Source organism: Melopsittacus undulatus, chromosome 5 (genome assembly GCF_012275295.1).
Source record: "Melopsittacus undulatus isolate bMelUnd1 chromosome 5, bMelUnd1.mat.Z, whole genome shotgun sequence".
Taxonomy (NCBI): domain Eukaryota; kingdom Metazoa; phylum Chordata; class Aves; order Psittaciformes; family Psittaculidae; genus Melopsittacus; species Melopsittacus undulatus.
In genome coordinates, this window is record NC_047531.1 from 74,849,148 (window position 1) to 74,871,133 (window position 21,986).

Below are 21,986 nucleotides of genomic sequence, written 5' to 3' on the forward strand. Positions count from 1 at the left end.
ACATGTAAGCATGCAAGAGAAATCACCTGTAAGCTGTACCTTATCGTCATCACTACTATGACTCATTACACTGTTAATTACTCCATCTGAGCAGTCTTAGCTCTCAACCAAGTAGAGGCTATTTGAAGCAGTACAGTTGGAAAGAAGATTGAGTGCAGACCCAGAACCACAGGCAAACTCAACCAGCAGCACAACACAGAGTTTCTTTAACTTCACAATGGCACCCTGGAAGAGATCACGTAAGCTTGCACTGTTAATCGTGAACACAGGGTTTGTGTGTTATCTTGTGCACTTACTGCAAGATCAAAGAAAGAGAAGACCTGATTCCTTGGAAATAAATCCTCAATCTATGAAGCAAGAAAACACCATCCTTCAGAGACTGGACCATTTGGACTGGGACATTCATAACCTCTGTAAGTAAAATGCCATGCTGCTTAACTTTCTGAGGACTAAGTATCTAGATTTCCTGAAGGACTGAATAACAGGTAGCAGCAATAACTGCTGGGTTTCCCTGGACACTTTAGATCGTTTGTTTGTTTGTTTTTTCTTCTTGTAAGCTTGAAAAAGATCTGATAGCTTCTCTGCTTACACCCAAAACAATGAAATCTTGCACAGTCAGCATGGTGGTTTTTTGTGTATTAGGCAGCTCCTGACCCTGAACTCTTTTAGAAGTGTTCAGCAATTATACCAGCATACCAGTCTCAGGTGGTTATTATTCCTGTCATTACTTTGTTTGCCATCTGTTTTTGAGAGGAACTGGAAATGCCCCATTTCCTTGGCTTGTGCTGTGTGGGTGAGCAGAATGAGGAGCTGTGAATCTTCATGTACCTTCAGCACAGACACAATGGGGTTGCTGTGGGGAAAAGACCTTGATGAACTCTGCATCACTGCTTGATTGGACTGTGTTTCCAGGCAGCATTATGTGAAATCTGCTGGCAGGACTGTTTCTGTCTCATCCCACCACAGTGAACATCCAGCTGTGTCCCAGCAGATGTGCTTGTGTATGAGCAGTGTTAATTTGGAAAGGGCCTTTTCATTCCCACAATGGTGTTTGTGAATGTTTACTTTGTTTTTAGGCATCTGTTGCAGGTTGGACTTTTGGGAAGTGGGCACAATAGAGCTGACAGCATAAGGGCTGAAGAATCCACCTATCTTTTTCCTTTGGACCCCCTTGATTTCCAGGGTTTTTTTTTCTGTTGCTTGAACCTCATCACTTCATGGTAGCTGTAGGAGGCCTAATGCAGCTGATATTGCTTTAACTGCAGGCTGATATTGCTTTAACTGCCACATTGTCCAGATCTCCTAGCATTGGAGCTACATTCATGCTATGTAGAACAGAAAAAGAAACGTAGAATGTCTTGATCATCCAAGCATGAAACTAGCTGTTTAAAATGCCACTTGCACCCTTGAATTTGGTGAGAAATTTTTCCGTACATCTTGATCAGGTTTAATATTCTCTATCCCAAGTACAGTATCCCATAATGTCATTGTTGCTGACAGTGTCTTCACTGGCACCTGTTCTCATGGGCATTAATAGTGGCGCATATTTCTGTAGGTTATTATAGAGCCATCTGAAAGAAAGCTGAAGCCTTCAATACTTAGTCATGGAACCACTTAGTAGTGGAGATTGGAAGGCACCTCTGGAGATGGTCTATTCTACTAATTCCCCTGGTTGAAGCATGAATAGCTAGAGTCGGCTGTCCAGGGTATTGTCCAGTTGGGGTTTGGATATGCCCAGGATGGGGACTCAATAACCTATCTGGAACAACCTGCTTGAGTTCTTTTGTCACACCAGCAGTTACGAAAAATGACAACACAAACCCAACACAACTAATGACCGCCACCCCCATCTTATGTTTAAATGAAATTCCCTGTATTTCAGTCTGAGCCCACTGCCTCTTGTCCTTTCACAGGATACCAGGAAGAGACTCTGTTAGTGCTTCTCATAAGATATTTATATTCATCAATAAGTCTCCTGCACTCCCAAACCTTCTCAGGCTTCTCAGCTTCCCCTTCTATAACAGGTAGCCCAGTCTCAGAGTAATCTTAGTGGCTTTTTGTAGGATTTGCTCTGGTATGTCCATGTCTCTCTCGTACTGAGGAACCCAGACATGGATAGAGTACTCCAATGTGTGGCCTCACCAGTGCTGAGTAAAGAAGAAGGACCCTTGACCTGCTGGCAGTGCTCTTTCTAATTCAGCCCAGGGTACTGATGGCTCATGTTCAACTTAGTGTCCAGTACGTCCTTTCCTGCAAAGCTGGTTCTGGTCCATGGGGTTGTTCCTCCCCAGATGCAGGGGACTTTGCATCTGCCCATGTTGAACTTCATGAGGCTCCTGTTGGCCTATTCCTGCAGTCTCTTCAGGTCCCTCTGAATGACAGCAGGACTCTGTGGTGTATCAGCCGCTTCTTGCAGTTTGGTATTGTGCACAGAATCAACGAGGGTGAACTCTGCCCCATTTTCAAAGCCACTAGTGACCATATTAAAACAGTATTGGAACCAGTCTAGGCCCCTGGGGTGCAGCACCGGTGACTGGTGTCCATCCGGATTTTGTGCAGTTGCAACCTTCTGATCCTGGCAGTTCAATCCCCCTTGCTATCCACTTATCTAGCACTTACTTCCTTATCTTGTGAATGAGGATGTTGTGAGAAGCAGTGTTGGAATCCTTACTTGAGTTTAAATAATATCCACTCCTCTCCCCTCATTCACCAGGACACTAATTTCACTGTAGAAAACTTTAGCTCCTGAATGTTTTCTGTGCCCTTTTTATGGCACAGTCAAATACTGTGAATTTAACAAGACCTAAAGAGATTAGGATTTATCATGTTCAAAGCAAAAATTCAAAAGATGCTACTACAAAGGGTTCCTTTATTGTATTTACCTTCAAGAACAATCTCACATGGGCTATCTGTGACTTTTCTTTGTGGCACAATATTGCAAATCTAAAAGAGCCATGAGAGATTAGGGTTCATCCTGTTCATATATTTCTGAGCATAAGTCAAAAGATTCCAGTAAGCTTATCAAAGGAAAGGGCAAAGGGGCTCATTTATTGCATTTACTTTCAAGATAAATGTGATATCACAACCTGACTTTGGTGGCAATCCTGCTGTGCATCAGTAATGCATTAATGTAACTCAAGCATAACATAATGGGAGTGATTTGGGCCTGATTTAACAATTTGTGTATTGCCTCCCAGATTTCTCCACTGATGCCAGTACAGTGTCCCTTGCTCTGTGCTCTTGCAATTGAGGGCAGAATCTGATGCAGGGTGCTGTGAAATGTGATGTTTAAAAACTGTTCATGTGTAGGAGCAGGAATCTGATCTTACTCTCATGTGGATAATTAGTTTAGCTGTAACTTCGCACATCTCTTGACATTATAAGTAGAATTTGGCTCAGTTATGATGATTGAGAGTGTTCTCAACTGCTGTTATAATCAATCCTCTTCTATTTTCAATCAGCAAAATCAATGGAAGCATTCCGTGAAAATATAAAACAAATAGAACATGATCTGAAGCTGCAAGATAACTCCAAGGCTGAAGTCCGCAAAGCTGATAATGCAAAGGAGCAAAAGAAGGTTGCACATCGTTTGCTGTACCCAGACTCAGTTTTGTTCAAAAGATGGGGTGCAGATTTAAGTGAAGAGGAGCAAACTGTTGCACAGAATCTCTTCTTAAATTATGGGTATAATGTTTATCTCAGTGATCGACTACCTCTGGATCGACCTATCAAAGACACCAGATCTCCCAGGTGCAGTATAAGCCCTCTTGTAGAGGAAATTAAAGGGAAAGGGATCTAGATTGCTTTAGTCTAAGTTAAAATCATCTGCTAACAGATCTCAATTTTTGCTCTGTTTGTTTAAGGGTTTTTTTCAATCATTTTCTTCCAAATCTCGTTCACATTTGTAATACTGCGAAGACCGTGAAAAGAAGTCACAGTGTAGAGAAAACACATAGGGAAAAGAATGTAATGTTAACATTATAATTGATATAGGATTTCTAACTGTCATTAAAGAGGGAAAAACCTAACCATAGAGTTCAGAAGATATGAGACCTTCTAGTCTGTTTACATTCTATTCAAACCTAAGGCAGGACATCTGAAGCGTGCTTTCTCTTTTCTCTTACGTTTTCTTTTATGTAAGCCTGTTAGATGCTGAGATACCCCAAGTGGTGTTTTTTAACCCCCTTACCCTTATTTGGAAATTCCCCAAAATATAATCAATGAAGAAGGAAAGCCTTTCATTGAAAAATTCTCTCCTTTTTAACAAAATGCTTGTTTTTCTTAGCTATGTTGCAGAAAGAATGTGGGGAATACCTATACTGCTTATTTGAAGATGATTAAAAATCAATCAGGAGAGTTGGCTGGAACTTATTATTAGTCAGTGAGTTCCATGAAGGGTGACAGAAGATTCAGCATGCGAGCTGGATGTCTGGCACTCTTATCTTTAGTACAGTAGGCACAGCCATCATGGACTGGTGAACCTGTGAGTTTTCTTTGTAGCCTCATTTTTGCATTCTGTTTCCTTCTAAAGTTATCAAAGAGTCTGAGATTTAATTATACAGAAAATGCAGCGGGGTAAACATCTAAAGGATTAAAATGTAGATAAGCAGTCCTTTCCAATCCTAACCATTCTGTGATGCTGTGATTCTAACTAGTTGGTTCTTGAAGCCAATAGATAATACATTTTCTTTAAGCAGACCAGTGGTACTGTGGAATCTGGCATAAGTAACCATTAAAAACCTCATTAAGAACAAGTATCTGTTAAAAAAAGCAAGCACTTTTTTTTCTATCTAGTATGATAAGGTACATGATTTATTGCAACAGATAATAGTAAGCTTTCCAGAAATCAGCTACTATAAACATGGAGGGATATCAAACATACTATAAGCCTAAACCTTTGTACCTATAGTCACTGGTACTAATTCTGATAGAGTATTTCAGAAAAGGACTTGGGGACCAGAGAGGGTTGCAAACTTGGCATGGATTAAGAGTGTCACACTTGGAAAAGGGGAGTTGTCTTACTGGCAGCCCTCCAGAAGATGTAAAGAGGAGATTTATGCAACTGGGTCTTTATGTCCTGCTCCAGGTGGCCTTGGTTTCATCTAGGGCAGGCAGTAATAAGTTGGCCTTGACTGTGTGCGTCTGTGGGGTAGTGTTGCAGAGGAGAAGATCAAGGGAGAAGAGCCTTGTGCAGTACTGAGCCAGCCACTGATTGTCCTGAAGTAGCCTGGAGCTCAACAATCTCTACTCTGCTGGAGGATTGTTTTGGAGGCCTCTCTGAAGGAGCCACCATGGAGGTGGCTGGAGGAAGCACATAAGTCTACATGGTCCCAAAGAGTGGTTGTGCTGCCTGGTGCTCTTTTGCTTGGAATCATAAAGAAATACAAATACATCATAAGGAAGTGTTTGCAGAGACCGTGTTCTGCAGATATTCCCTCAGGCTTTTGTGCTAATGAGTAGGAAAGCTAGTGGTGAAATTCCAACAAAAATACATTCTACTTGTGCAAATGTTGACACTGTAGAGGTCTACCTGGAGCATGAGGCTGTCTCACAGAGAGCTGCAGTATGTACCTACACAACTTAAGCAGTCTAAGTATTTTCATGAACATGTTTCTAAGGGGAGGGAATGATCACCCAGAGAATCCAGCTATGCTCTGTTCTGAAGAGAGTTAGTGCTTGGCACCATGAGGAAAGCCCAGTCCTCACCATCTGCCCGTTGGCCAGGATGATAATAAGCAGAGCTGACAAACATCCCAAATATATACTTAAAAATAAATATATCTTTGACAGTAAGCAAGAAGACCAGAAGTGTTCAAATAGCACCAAACAAGTTTGTATCAGTACTAGGAACAATTTATTCAGGGGTAGCATGAAGTTCCACAAGGAGTGGTTTGCTCTGTAAGAAGGGCTTTTGAAGCTCTTTCAAGCATTTAGAAAGAGATCCCTTGTACAAGGGAATCCTTCTTGCATACATGTCTATAAGCATAGCTAGTCCTACCTTGTTCTTTATTGCACATACAGAGGGATAACTACCTAATTTGCTTTTGTCTGCTGTCAAGTTTGGTCATTGTGATTTCCTTTTGTAAATGCAAAAAAACAAATTTTATTCACATGTCCACTGCCCTGTAAGGTAATAATAGCTGGCTGAATTAGCTGTATTCTTCAGATTCAATATTTTATAATTATTTTTGATTGAGAAACAGTAATTGTTCTTTTTAACAGAAATTTTAACTTTATCCTGGTGATTTATATACATACATAACACAACCCAAATGCATAATGAAACTTGGATTTGGGAATTCCTTTTTTTCCTTTGCACTTATGCTGACTTTGACTGTGTTTTAAGCCCAGCATCCCAATTCTCCTTTTCTGAATCTGCCTTACTCTCTGTCTTTCTTTAGAAACTGTGCGAAAGTTGTTTGTCTTCTGTTACAGCTGTAAAATGAAAACATACCCGAAAGACCTTCCAACACTGAGCGTTGTACTTATATTTATGAATGAAGGACTGTCAATCATCTTACGTGCAATCAATAGTATAATTAACAGAACACCTGCTCATTTACTGAAAGAAATCATCCTGGTAGATGATTACAGTTCAAATGGTAAGTGACCCAGGGAAAGCAGGAGTCTTGCTAATTTATGCCATTATGGTTTGAAATGAGTGTTGGTGGCCTTTTGAGTGCACACAGGGTAGACCTTTAAAAATTAAGAAGTAAATTAAGTGAATTTTCAAAATGATGCTAAGAGATCCTGACTTTTAGTTGCTTTTCTCTGACACTATATTCTTCTTTGGTGAGGGAGATGGTATGCCTACATCTCTTACAGGAGCATTTCACATTTTCAGGGCTTGTATATTTTCTCTTTCTTTTTCACATGGTAGAAGAAAAAATAAAGAAATCACTGAACTAAGACAAATAATTGGTTGCTTCTATGGCACACATCTGAAGTCTTTACGCACTGTGTATATGTGTATGGGTTAGAAGCCATATGACAGTGCTGTATGTAAATAAAATATAGGAACTGCTGAAAGGAAGGAAACTGGCTGTTAAAATAAGCCGCTTGAATTCATAAGTACCTGAAAAATTCTGTTTTATTGCAAATGACAAATCAGGTTTCAGTCTGGATCTGAAAAATGTTAGAAAGCCATTGCCTACATAATCTTTTCCATTTCTTAATATTGATGAACTCTTCTTTGTTTTTTTTCTTTAATGACTAAAACTGGGGGGCTGGTTCTAGATGATCTGAAAGGACCTTTGGAAACACAAGTCAAAAATTACAATGCAAAGTATTCGGAACTGCTGAAGATCATCAGACATCAGAAAAGACAAGGCCTAACACAAGCCCGGATTTCTGGCTGGGAGGCATCAACTGCAGATGTTGTTGCAATTTTGGATGCCCATATTGAGGTGAACGTGGCATGGTAAGTCTATGAAGAGTGGGGAGTTTCTGAAATAGGGAGAGGGGGACAAGGAGTATAACTGTATTAGCTGAGACAGGCATTCCACATATGTTTCTCCTTTTCCAGTTTGCACTTGTTAATTAACAGCCACCAGTCGTTAATTTCTGAGAGGAAAAGGGATACAATTTTTTAAAATATATAGCAAAGACAGGTAACAGAGTAAGCTGTTTAGTAAAGAGGAAAGGAGAAATGCCTACCTTCTGTGTGTATTTGTTACGTTTCTAGGAAAAAAGACTTTATGCAGTGAAATGAGAGCGATGGTCATTTAGTTCCACTGTGAGTAGCTCTGACCCTTTATAAGTAAATTAAACAGCCATAATGCCCAATGACTTTAAATTGGCTTGATTCTTATTCCAGCTTTCACTAGTGCTTGTTTGCTCTTGCCAGTTAGCTTAATAGTACATCATAGTTCTGTAGGACTCTATTTGCAAAGAGAGACAAAACAAGCAGTTGATGATGGATGTTTATGTTTGGTTAGGTAGTGATGTCTATTGTGCTTCTTTGTGTGAAATCTCTTTACATTCTTTCCTCCTGAGTTGTTGAATTCACTGGCTGACTGTTGTCCATGTTTCACTTTCTGGGATCAAAATTCTTATCCCAGTCCTTTTGCAGGCCAAAGTGGCTCTATGTGCTCTGTATCTCTCTCTTGATAACACACTGGCACTCCCTAGTTGTTACAACATTAAAGGTAATGCTGAAGTCATGGCTTTCAGGACACATTGGGTGCCCTGGGTTCAGCAGCAGCAGTCATTTTTTCTCCTTCTAATGGTGCAGTGCTTGGTTTTGACTTTCAGCATGGGAAAACAGCGCTGATAACACCGATGTTTTTAGTTGTTGCTGAGTAACGTTTACTCTGACCAAGGACTTTGAGTCTCATGCTCTGCCAGTGAGGAGGGGCACAAGAAGCCAGGAGGAAGCAGAGACAGGACACCTGACCTAAACTAGTCAAAGAGGTATTCCATACCAGAGCACATCATGCCCAGTATGGAAACTGGGGGGAATTACCCAGAAGGACAGATCGCTGCTCAGGTCAGGCTGGGTATCGATCAGTGGGTGATGAGTGGTTGTATTCTCTTCCCTTGTTATTTCCCTTATCGTTATTATTACTGGTGGTGGTACTAGTAGTAGCTTTGTATTATACCTTAATTATTGGACTCTTCTTATCTCAACCCATGGGCTTAAATCATGACATCAGGATAGGCTGGGTTGTCAAGAGTATGTAAAGAGTACTGAGGTCAGTTCTATTAGGGCTAACAACAATTGGGGTCCACAAAAAGACTCCCTCTGTCAGAGTCCAATACTCTCTGACCAGGTTCTTTTATATATTCTATATGAGGAGAGTTTAATGTTTTAATACTAAATTTACTTATTTGAAGATACATGAGATTTTGGTTTAAAAAAGTGTACAGCAATATACTGAAATCATAGCACAAGCACAATATACCAATTGTAATATTCAATACAATGCCTTACAAATGAGGTTTACATTACTACTCTTTATATGCTCACCATTGAGATGCTGGGCATCCCCAGTTGCTTGGAAAGAGTACATGGGTTGAAGCCAGCTCCAACACGTTGCTCTCTTTAATGTTCATTTTCCTGGATGTTCAGTTTTTATATTCTGTGTTGGCTGAGCCACATATACACTTCTCCCATATTGGTCTATCTAATTTAGGAAGATAATACTTTCTATTGATTTTTTTAGGATGGTCACATACATAACCAGTAGACCCACTCAACTGATACTGCCATTTACCTGAAGCAAAGGCCATTCTCTGGTTCCTTGGTGTTGGGATAAGTTTAGCTTCTTTTACGATAGCTGTGGTCATTCCCTACATTCTCCTCTGAGCTTTATGAACATATCATCCTTACCTCTCTTCTCTGAGCCTTCTTCCATCACTGATCATAGGGGTCCATTGATTGGTCACACCCTTTCCCTCATACACCAGATGTGCCAACAAGGCACAGGGGAAAGATGGTGAATGATCAACCTCAGGACTTACAGCACCCCCTGGGGTCCCTTTCCTCTCCTTTTCCTTTTTTTGTCTCTTTATTTAGATATTGAGGACTGTCTGGAGCCTGAAGGAAGCAGACCCAGTGTCGTGGTTTAAGCCCAGCCATGCAGCCTCTCTCTCACTCCCCCACTTCCTCCCCCCCATTCCCAGAGGGACAGGGAGGAGAATCAAAAGAATGCAGCTCCCATGGGTTGAGATAAGAACAGTCCAGTAACCAAGGTATAACTCAAATCACTACTGCTATCACCAATAATAGTAATGGTAAAAGAAATAACAAGGGAAGAGAATACAACACCTCACCACACGCCGACCGATACCCAGCCCGGCTGAGCAGTGATCTAGCCCTTCCAGGCAACTGCCCCCAGTTCGGCATCCTGGGCATGACATGCTGTGGTATGGAATACCTCTTTGGCTAGTTTGGGTCAGGTGTCCTGTCTCTGCTTCTTCCTGGCTTCCCCTCCTCCCTGGGAGAGCATGATGCTCAGAAAGTCCTTGGTCAGACTAAACATCACTGAGCAATAATTAAAAACATTGGTGTTATCAGTGCTGTTCCCAGGCTGAAAATCAAAAACACAGCATTGCACCAGCTACTAAGAAGGAGAAAAATGACTGCTACTGCTGAACCCAGGACACCCAGATAACAATAAACTCAAAGATTTAAAAGTGAAATTTACTGTTATTTTGATTAGTGACAGCTGAAATGCAGAAGCTGTCTAATAGAAGAGAGAATTGAGCCACGGCGTTAACAATTTGGGCTATTAGTATTGCAAGACTGGCATATAACTTTTTGTAGAGGCTAAAGTAAATAACTTACATGAAGTAGCTAACCCAGTTTTAGAAACAGGCTGTAAAGTTAGTACTGTTCATTAGAGTTCAATTTTTTCAAGCTGAATATACTCTGCTTGTTAATTTTGGTAGGGCTGAACCTATTCTCTCTCGACTAAAAGAAGATCGCACTGTTATAATATCACCAGTATTTGACAATATTCGTTTTGATGACTTTGAGCTTCTTCAGTATTCAGTGGCTGCAGATGGATTTGACTGGGCACTCTGGTGTCTTTATGAACCTTTACCAGCTAAATGGTATGCTCTGAAAGATGAAACAGCTCCAGTCCAGTAAGTATGAATAGGATTTGAGGGTGAGCCAAGATACATGATACCAATGTAGAGCAAGCAGAGGGGAGATTTTTCATAGGTGGTGGGATAGATACCTGTGAAGCACATTATATCTCAATATTTGGCTTGGAAATGTGGGTTCTTTGGCAGCCCTGAAAATCTGAGTACACCAGTTGCAGGGTTGTTGAATCAGCCCTGTGCTGATTCTACTGTCAGATTGTCAGGCAATCCCCAAGTCATTCATTTTTCTGTATTATGTTCCTTAGCTAGGAGCATGGTAGCAATATTTATTGACAGTGTAAGATGAAGTGTGCCCCTTCTCCACACTTGCCCAACAATATGGAGTGAATCTCACAACTCTGCTGGCCAATTGCATGTCTGATCTGTGAGGATTCGGATGGATTCAAGTTGTACAGTTATTTCTTTGGAGACGTTGGAGTGAGATATGATTGCAGTGATCTTGGGCAGCTTTTTTCAACCATTAACACTTGTGTGTCACATAGAAGCAAGAAAAAAAACATGAACACATACACCAGCTGTTACACCTGAAGTGACCCCTTATTGCTAGGCTTAAGAGCCAATATATTTACTTCTGTTACCGATACCTTCCTTAACTGCTCAGACTAGTTTATGTATTCAACACTGAATGGTTGCTGGTACTATGATACCAGCAGCCATCTCATCCTGAATATATAAACCCATTTACTTCCTTGTTCTACAAGGATGTCAGGTGGTGTTGACTGTCCCTCATCTGTTAACAGCCACTTAGCAAACAATATTAAAACCCTCTATGAGATAAAGTATAGTAATCAAATTTGTGTATCCCTATCTTATTTAATTGAATTTATGTGGCAAGTTTTGTTAGTGGGAAAGGCTAAAGGATTGGTTTCTGTGAGAAGAGGTGAGGGGCTGCCCACATGTTGAACATAGCCTGTTCCAGCTTGCTCCAAAACATACATCGTGCTGGCCAGAGCTTAGCCAGTCAGCAATGCTGGTGGTGCCTCTGCAATAATGTATGTAAAATGGGGTAAAAAATGCTGCACAGCAGCTGTGAGAGAGAGAACTGAGGAAGAAATATGAGATAAACAAGTTGTCCTACAAACACCAAGGTCAGTGAAGCAGGAATTGGAAGAGATGCTCCAGGTGCTGGAGATGTTTCGCTGGAGCGGTTTCCCTGTAGCCTGTGGGGAAGACCATGGTGAAACAGCTTGCATCTCTGCAACATGCGGAGGATTCATCCTAGGAAGGATCATGCTGGAGCAGGTATCCTTAGGGTAGTTGTGGAGGACCCCACTGGAGCAGATATCCACATAGCAGCCTGTGGAGGACCCTGCCAGAGCAGATATTCATATACTAGCCCATGGAGGACCCTACAGGAGCAGATATCCACACAGCAGCCCAGGAACATGCTGAAGCAGATAAACACATGGCAGCATGTGGAGGACCCCATGCTGGAGCAGGTGGATATGCCCTGAAGGAAGATGCTCTTTTCCTTCCATATGGAAAGCCCATGCTGGAGTAGGATCCTGGCAGGTGCTGCCACCTGTGAGGAAGTGCTCAGGAGGGAACAGGTTTTCTGTCAAGAACTGCAGCCTGTGTGGGACCTGTGCTGGAACAGTCTTCTCCTGAGTAACTGTACCATGCAGAAAAGGACCCAATCTGGAGCAGCTCTTGAAGAACTACAGTCCATGAGAAGGACCCATGTTGCAGCAGCTCATGGAGGACTGCATCCCAAGGGAGGACCCCACACTGGGCCAAAGTAAAAGTGTGAGGAGAAAAGAGTGGCAGCGATGAAGTGTTATGAATTGGCTATAACCCACATTTTTCATCCCCATGCACTGCTTGGGGTAGGGAGAGGAGGTAGAAGAGCCAGGAATGAAGCTGAACCTGGAAAGAAGGAAGGATGGTGGGAAGGTGGTTTAGTTTTGGTTTTGTCTTTCTTACTATAGTCCTTTTTTTAATTGGAAATAAATGAAATTAGCATTCCCCAGGCTGAGTCTATTTTGTTGGTGATGGTAACTGGTGAACAACCTCGTTATCCTTATTTCAACCCATGAGCTATTTTATCTTATTATCTTCCCCTGTCATGCAGAGGAGGAATGTGAAAGCTGCTTCTTGGGCATCTGGTAGAAGCCAGCCAAGATTAATTCACCACATTTATTTATATGAAGGGCTTTAAAACTTACTGTCTAGATCTGAGGAGGAAAGACACTGAGAAATCATTTGAAAATCATGTCCTTCATTTGTCAGATAAGGTGGCAGATTTCTTCATTCATATACTACTACACTTTGGAGCAAAGCATTGGAGACAAGGCTGCTCAGATACCTATAGAAAGAACTATGGGTGAAATTGGCACACTTCTCTCTCTGTTATAAACATATAGTAAGCATTAATCATTCAGGCAGGACAATAGAATAAAAGCAAGCCAAATGCAGGTTAAGGAATGTTTCATGGGGGGATGTCCACTGTTTTTGGACCAAAGAAAATAGAAGTGGGTTTGGTCATAGAGAATGGGGATATCAAGTCCTCTTTCCACCCCCATGTAGGATGGATTCATCCACAGGGGAATTGGTCCTACCAATCATCTCATCTGTCTTTCAAAACCTCAATTCACAGTGATTCCACAGTTCCCCTTTGCAATGAGCTTCAATGTTTAAGTTTCCTTAATGTTAGTCAAAATTTCATAATGTCCAACCCAGTTCTTCTGTGCAACTGTTTATTCTGATTTCTTTCTTCTTGTTTTAAATATGTTAAAACTGTTGTGACATCACTTGAAATCTAATTCTTTAAAAGATACTATATCATGCTTTTTAGACCATTGATCAAGTTTATTTGCTGTCTTCAGGACTCCTTAATGTTGATCTGCATGTTGCTCTGAAATAAATCTGTTGCTCCTTATTGGGTACACCTAGAATCCTTCTGGAAGTTCAAGATGTTATTGATGGCTAATTGACTTTATTTCCATACTTACTACTTTCTTATTTTACTTGTTTGGTTCTCCAGAAGCCCATCTATAATGGGGATTATTGCTGCAGATAGGAAATTTTTGGGTGAGATTGGTGTACTGGACAGTGGAATGCACATATATGGAGGAGAAAATGTGGAACTTGGCCTGAGGGTAAGCCTATTTTTTCATCTTTTTTAGAAAGACAGTGAAAATCAGTATGTGATTTTTTTTTCAAAGCATGTAGCTCACTGGCTATTGTCCAAAGCATGGGTTAGTATTTCAGAACAATTCTGTTTTATTTTGGGTACTAAAAGGAAGTGGTAAATTTCAAAAAGCATCAGCAGGCATTTGTTGGTATTTCTCAAGGATTTTGACCCCTAACACAAAATCCTAATTCAGTGAGAAAATACTGAATTTTTCAAGATGTGGTTCTTTCAGAAATTTAATGTCTCTTTGCTCAGTGGAAGAATAAGATAAGATCAAGTTAAGTATTAGGGAAAAAAAACCCAAAACATCCCCCACACAAAAAATCCAAACCAGAAATAGGTCTATCTGCCCTTGAAAGTAGTGTGTTCTTCAAATTTTGGTGTCTTCAAATCAAGAATGGAGGCTTCCCTCCACCCCCCCCATATAATTTTGTCTGGAGTGTCTTTAGTTATTAGGGAACAAACAAGAGCACTAAAAATTCTATTGATGAATATTTTTTAAAAGTATTGGTGGTTGGGGAGGTTCTGGAAGACCTGAGAAGAAAAAAATGAACATAATGTTTACCCCCATAAAGAAGAGAAAAGATGACAGGACCTGAGATTTATAAACCTTTTCCAAGACTTACATGTCTAGGAAAAAAGGGTTTGATTATTCTCTTTCTCTGTTAATTATGAAAACAAGGGGGCTTTGAAAGAAGCTTTGAAAGAAGTTTCAAAAGAAACATGAGAATGAGGTACTTAATTCTTCCAGTAGCAGACCAGTCCGACAGATCAGGAACAGAGCCCCTCCCAAAGGATATTGTGGATCTTAAAAACTTGCAGTCATTTGTAGGGAGGCTGAACAGTTATGGAAGAAAAACCTACTCAGAGTTAGTAAGCAAAAGAAGAATTGTGGGAGTATGAACAAAATCCTCTCAACTGAAAATAACTGGGGGCTATGAGAGGTAACATACTTGTATTGTTCTCAGCCTTCCCTAGAAATAAAGTTGCAGTCACTGTGGGATACAGAATACTAGGTTAGATGGATCTTTGTGCTTTTGGAGCTTCTGTACTCTTGAAGCATTAGTTTTGTCCTACTTGGGTGTCTCTTTGAATTCCATGAAGACATTTTCCAGGAATCCACTGGATTTATTTTTTTCTTGAATTGTCCTTAGTGTGTCAGATTTTGCAGGACCAGTTTTGCTCTTGGCATATTCTGGACAATGTCACTGCTTCTGAAAGATTCAGGCCCATAACCACTACACTATTTAGCAGTCTAGCTTCTAGTGAGATCACCTGGAGGTGTGAAACAGTTTGCCCTAGTGCATCTATGCCAACTGACCAGAATGCCTTGTCACAGGAAATTGGTGAGTAGTTCTGTAAATGGTGATGGCAAAGAAAAAGAAGAAAGAACATGCCTTTACCCTCCTGCACCTCTGATAAGGCTACACATATGTCATGGTTTAAACCCAGTCAGCCATAAATCATGCAGTCTCTCTCTCACTCCCCCCATTCTTGCTCTCCCCCTTCTCCTGGAGGGATGGGGAGGAGAATCAAAAGAATGCAGCTCCCATGGGTTGAGATAAGAACAGTCCAGTAACTAAGGTATAACACAAACCACTACTGCTACCACCAATAATAGTAATGGTAAAAGAAATAACAAGGGAAGAGGATACAACAACTCACCACTCGCCGACCAACACCCAGCCTGGCTGAGCAGTGATCCAGCCCTTCCAGGCAACTGCCCCCAGTTCAGCATCCTGGGCATGACATGCTGTCGTATGGAATACTTCTTTGGCTAGTTTGGGTCAGGTGTCCTGTCTCTGCTTCTTCCTGGCTTCCCCTCCTCCCTGGGAGAGCATGAGATTCAGAAAGCCCTTGGTCAGACTAAACATTTGAGCAGTAACTAAAAACACCGGTGTTATCAGTGCTGTTCCCAGGCCGAGAGTAAAAAACACAGCACTGCAAGAGATACTAGGAAGGATCAAAAATGACTGCTACTGCTGAACCCAGGACAACATAGTAGAAATAAAAGGTACTGGAAAATCCATTTCACTCACTCTAGCCAGGAAATAGAGTTTTGAATGTTGAGGGCATGTCAGTTTATTTGATGAAGGAGTAGGGGGAGCAGAAATGGAAGCACTCTCTGGGGAGAGACTTTTTAGCAGGGTCTGCTGCTGTAGAATGAGAGATGATGGTTTTAGAGAAAGGGTGATGGCTTTTTTAAAGAGAGATTCAGGCTGGATGTGAGGAAAACAAGTTTTACATTGAATGTGGTAAAATCCTGGCACAGGTTTCCCAGAGAGGTGGTGATTGCTTCATCCCTGGAGACATTCAAGGCCAGGCTGGATGCGGTTCTGAGCAACCTGATCTAAATGAAGATGTCCTTGCTCATTGTAGGGGGATTGGACTAGATGACCTTTGAAGGTCCCTTCCAACCCAAACTATTTTATGATTCTTTGATTCTAAAAAGTGCAAAGAATAGATAGGCAACTTTGCCTCAAATTTTCTCTTCTTGGCATAGGCCTGGCAGTGTGGAGGTAAAGTAGAAGTGCTGCCCTGTTCAAGAATTGCTCATTTGGAAAGAGCTCACAAGCCTTACTTGCCAGACTTGAGCATTGCAGTAAAACGCAATGCCTTGCGGGTAGCAGAAGTGTGGATGGATGATTACAAGTACATGGTCTACTTTGCGTGGAATCTTCCAATTGAGGTAACAGCATTTCTCTGTTTTTCAAATTGGAATCCAGAGTCTAAAAGTGGTCAAATAAGAGCATGTGAAAAAAAATATTGATACATTAATAATTGTTGAAATAGATGGCACCCAAGGGGCGTGATTATAGACGTGTTCCCCTTAGGCTCAAACCAAGAGCTGATGCCTAGCTTACAGTGAAATTGTTTAACATGTATTTTAACTTCTTTAGGTAATGTAGGGAATATTTTATCTGAAATATTAATAATTTTCATGAAAAAGCATGTCTCTAGTGATAGGTGTCCCTGGATATCTTTTAAATGAGCATATTTGAACATTAAATAGAGAATTTGATTATTCTTCATCACATAACCAATTACTTTTATTAAGTGAGTTCTCCTCTTTGCAACCCAAAGTTCTGCTTTTGTTTTCCTGGAAGAAAAAGGGGAAAGTTTTATAGCACCCTTGAAAAGCTGAAAAATAGTAATACCAGGGAATTAAAATAATAATAATAATACCTTAAATTACAGTAGTTTGGGGTTTTTTGTCCTTTGGATTAACTTCTGTACTTCTCAGTGCAGTTTTAACTTTTCTCCTGCACAAACTGTTGAAGTTAGTGGAAATGTCAAGACCAGGCCTTTTGAGTATTGATAACTTCAGTTAATAAAAAAAAACCTATGAATTTTCCCACCCTGCACTTCAGTGGATTTATGAATCTTTAAAAAAGGAATAGACTCCCACCTCCTTATGTTTTATTGAAAAGATGTTAAAGAAACAAATTAAAATATGTAGTGACATAGCATAAATTAGGACTTCTTTAATTAATTTCTACCATAAATATTTGGAATTTTTCACCTGAAAATGTCAGTCATCAAAAAGTGGTATAAGTTTATTTGAAATTGCTAACCTAACTTATCTAGGCCACAGGCCTATTACACAAATGCTTAAAGACAGGGTGTAAGTTCCTGTTGGACAGATCTATAGCAACCTTCCCTGCTGGAGCTTTCAACTTTGTATAAGAATTTACACAGTCTTTCAAACAATAATTTGAATCTTGACTGCTCCCATAGGAGTATCAAAGTCAAGGAACTATTGATTGTGTTAAAGTTGTTAACAAGCTCTGTCTTATTTTTCACTTTGAGCTATATTTTGGGTTTTTTTTGGTATGAAATAAGGAAACTACTTACTTTCTAGTCATATCTAGCTCTGATAATCTTTATATTTATGAAATAATACATTAATTTTTCACTAATTTATTGACATTTATAGGCAAAACATGTTCTGAAATTCTGAAGTTTAAAAAAATGTACTTTTTTTTACAAATTAAATTTTAGCTGTAGTTTTAATGTTATAAATAGACAATATGAAGAAATAAATTTGTATTTTCCCTAGTTTCCCAGGCCACCTTAAAGTCCTGAAATTATACACGATGTTCTTGCAGAATCCTGGAATAGACTTTGGAGATGTTTCTTCCAGAAAAGACCTAAGGAAAAAACTGAACTGTAAAGGCTTTGACTGGTACATAAAGAACATTTACCCTAATTTAATATATCTTCCCAACATTGTTGGTTATGGAACAGTAAGTATAGAGTCTATTTATTTGAAATATGGAACAATTCGTTAGCTCTACTGTTAGGAAGAGTTGTGAACACTGTTTTGTTGATTATATTTCCCTAGAAACTTTAAAAATACTTCATTTTTTCCCCCCTAGGCACTAAAGCTTTCTAAATTCTTTTTCATATTAGTTGTTGGTCTAGAATTTCTAAACTGTGTTTATTGTGTGTGTGCTGATGGGAGCACAACAGTAGTTTGGGAAAGTGCTTAATGTGTGGTTTTCTACTGTGTACAGCACTCATTTATTGACCAACAACAATGGATCAATATCTTCTTGCAAGGACCTGAATTTTTCAATGGAGTAATATGGATTCTTTTCTGCAGAGATTACCAGGATAATTTGGAAAGCATGCACATATGAATCAAGATAGCATTTTCTGTACCCAAGCTTGCATGTCTTGCTGGAGGTGGGCACTGGTACTTACCTGTCTGGAGCTGCTTGGTGACTTCTGACATGGTGCTACATGGCACGATGTCGATGAATCTTTGACAGACCTTACATTTGCTTTTTTTTTTTTGTTACAGTGTGTTATTTCTATGGAGATAATCTGAGATTTATTTTCTAAACTCATATTGTATCTTCCACTTCAGGATTCAGTGCAGAGCTCTAAATAAAGTAGCCTTGCTCTCAGGACAGTTTCTAAAATTAATGGTAAGGAGTTGCAAACAGGATGGCTGTTCCTCACAGTAAATTTCCTGGTTTATTCTGCAGATGAAAAACACATTGAAAGAAGACATCTGTATTGATCAAGGCCCTGTCCCAGGAAACACACCAATTATGTATCCCTGTCATGCATACTCACCACAGGTAATACAAGCAACTGACCAGATCTTCGTGTAAAAGCCATTGCTAACTGTTCCTTTCAAGCCTCCATAGGGCCACGCAATCAGCACTTCAAAAGTATTATCTCTGTGCTATCTAAAGGGAAATATTAACCTTTATTTCATCAAATTGTGCTGCCCAATGTAACTGGAAGCAGAGCAGGTTCCCATGGAAATCTATGTGCATTAAATTAAGGCTTTTGGTTTAGCCTTGCCAAAAAACTGTAAGACCTCATGTTGATACTGATTGATCTTGTTGATTAATAGAAGATCACCGGGATAAAATGGGAGGGAGGAGGATCTAGGAGGATCACGCCAACCTGTCCGTCCCCTCAGAAGGAGGGAAACTAAGGGTTGCCGTTCAGTTGTAAGCATCTTGATTTTGTTTTTCATTGGAAAGCAGAAAGATTTTGTATAGAGTCAAATTAATCCTGGTTTAATTACTGAGGGCTCAATGAATGCAGGTGCTGTACAGCTGATACTTCTCAACATCAGTTTTGGAACTGTCTGCTGTCATCTGCTTTTGAGATTTCCCTTGTATCTTAATTTACTGGCAGCAGTGTCACCTTCCCTTTCAGCACATCTATTATCACAGCACTGGAGAAATGTATGTAGGAGGTTTACAAGCCCGATGGAATAGAGGTGATAGATGTCTAACAGACCCTGGGAATGGGGACCTGCCTGTTTTAGAGACATGTGATATAGCTGTGAATAAAGGTCTGAACTTGCACTGGGATTTTAGGCAGGTAGGTGGATTTCTATATTCCCCACATGTCAATAAGCTCTCCCATTATAATGAATCCTTGAACACTTCCTTGCAAAGCAGGTTTGTTTTTGAATAACTTTGCCTTAATTTTCAAGGCTTGCAGGTGCAACTGCAAGAGCTGTGGTGAAGGTGGTTGAGTCTTCAGGGGTTTGTGATTTTAAAAACAAGGGGATGGTCACATAGCTGGAACTGAGTTACCAGAATTTAACCAGGTTCCATTTGTGCAGGATTTATGCCAATTGATGCTGACATGTTTAAGATCCCAAGTGATACTTTCAGTGCCTCTGAATACAGAATATGATAGTACTAGCTTAGTCAGCTAGTCTAAGACAGGTACTGTCATGCTGCTGGGGCAGGATAAACAGGCAGCAGTGATAACAATGGAAGGAGAGGTGGGAAAGGAAGCCATGCAGCTTCTGTCCTCTCAGGCAGTTCAAACCTTATTAGCTTTATGTGATTAATAATTAATTAATTAATTAATTAATTAATTTTACACATAATGTACGGGCCTGTTTATTGCATCTCCCTGTGAAAACCTAAGCAGGAGACAAATCTTGTGAGCAAGTGGTAGAGAATATTGGAGTTTAATTGATGAAAGATAAAGGACTTAGTGACCCAAATAGTATATACCTACATGGTCTCCAGAAATTCTACTAACATGGGCTTCACCTTTAGTCTGGGCTGTAACCATGAAACTTAGAAAAAGGTGCATATAAATTTTCTGGAGGCTTTAGACCCACCTTAAAAGTAAATCTCCAGTTCCTTGTGTGCATCAAGAATTGTCATAGTAAAACAACTGGCTGCCTGAAGGAGCCAGCTAACATCCTGTTTGCTCTGGAGCCCAGCACCTTAGAAAAGCCTCATTCCTGGCCTGATGAGTTGACTTAATCACACCCCACCTCATTCACAGTAATTGGTATTGAAATATTGACTTAGGGATAAGATATTAATATTCTTACCTGTTATTAGCTCTCTTCTTTCAAAATGGGATAGAGTATTAAAATCTACTAAAATTATTTAAGCTGTAAAAAACCCACAAACCCACAAAAAATACCCACCCCCTCCTCCCAGCTCTGAAAAGTGGACACGAAATAAGCCTCTGTATATATTTTAATATGCCTCATAGAGTTCCATAAGCTGTCATGCATTATCAGCCTAAGGAAAACACAACTTTTTTTCTCAGGTCTATGACCGACTAGTGTTTCTCAGACACATTTGTAAAGGTCAAGAGAATTGCTTCCTGACTGAGCACTAAATTTATAAGCCCTCAGCTTCTCTCGTCTTTCCTTTTGTAGGGATCGGCTGTAATCAACAGGAGCACTAAAAGATGCCTTGAAATCGCAGCAGACAATCCAGTTTCATATAGACTTGTAATGCAGACCTGCACAGGACAAAGGTGGAATATCCAACATACGGTTAAGGGCTGGGGAAAGACAAAAGACCTGCAACAGAAGGCACAGCACTGACTGGAGGATGTTCTTCCTTGAAAACTGTGTCGTGGTTTAGACCAAGTCCCCCTACTCCCGGAGAGTTAGGAAGGAGAATCCAAAGAATGTAGCCCCCACAGATTGAGATAAGAACGGTTTAATTGCTAAGGCATAACACAAAACCCCTACTGCCATTCACTACTACAAATAATAATGATACAGCAAACAGCAAGTGAAAAGAATACAACACCCCACCAGCCACCTACCCATAACTCACTCCACCCTGCCCGGCCGAGCACCATGTGCTCCCTCCTCCATTTTCCTCTCCAGCTTCTCCTTCCCAGTATGCATCCTGGGCATCACGTGCTATGGTATGGAATACCTCATTGACTAGCCTGGGTCAGGTGTCCTGTCTCTCCTTCCTCCCGGACTCCCCTCCTCCACCTGGCTGGAAAAAAAAACCTTGAACAAAAACACCCTCAAAACATGCTCAAACCATGACAAACTGCTATGTTCATAATGAAGCACTGAAAGCAGTGCTGCTTTCAAGAGTTTATTTACACATGATTTTCCAAGGTAGTAGTTACTGCAGGAACTACTTCTACTCTTGGGGCATCACCCCCCAAGTTTCCTCAGTTAGGAAGGGGACTGTGGAGAGCAGTAGTTACGTCTAAGAGTCCTTCAACCCACCTGAGTGCCTTATGTTGTCCTTTGGAAGTGCCTGACTACTCACTAATGAAAGACTGGTGGTCTCTAACTTTCTACCTTTGGCATTTTGGTTAGATATGAAAATTTAGAAGAAATGAAAGTGAGTCTGACTTTGTCTTGTACACGGTTTATCTCAGGCTGAATTAGACCATTTCTGGGTCATACAGATAATGCAAAACTTCTTGTCAAGATGTACTCATGTGAATGGGTGAAATGAAACACATTCTTGTTCTCCTG

General features: G+C 40.4%; 1 protein-coding gene across 1 annotated transcript; it reads left to right on the top strand.

Moving 5' to 3' along the window:
- The first annotated feature begins 217 nt into the window (after positions 1-217).
- GALNT8 (polypeptide N-acetylgalactosaminyltransferase 8) lies at positions 218-21,080 on the top strand. The gene is made up of 11 exons (XM_005148008.4): positions 218-413; positions 3,462-3,750; positions 6,436-6,602; positions 7,237-7,420; positions 10,393-10,590; positions 13,595-13,709; positions 16,248-16,433; positions 17,854-17,991; positions 18,739-18,834; positions 19,427-19,594; positions 20,910-21,080. Exons 1-11 carry the CDS (start codon positions 218-220, stop codon positions 21,078-21,080), a joined length of 1,908 nt encoding a protein of 635 aa, XP_005148065.3.
- Positions 21,081-21,986: the final 906 nt, after the last annotated feature.

Coding starts and splice junctions, on each gene's coding strand:
- GALNT8 (XM_005148008.4), top strand. CDS start 218: ATGGCACCCTGGAAGAGATCACGTAAGCTTGCACTGTTAATCGTGAAC. Junction 414..3,461: donor CTGGGACATTCATAACCTCT/GTAAGTAAAATG, acceptor ATTTTCAATCAG/CAAAATCAATGGAAGCATTC. Junction 6,603..7,236: donor AGATGATTACAGTTCAAATG/GTAAGTGACCCA, acceptor GGCTGGTTCTAG/ATGATCTGAAAGGACCTTTG.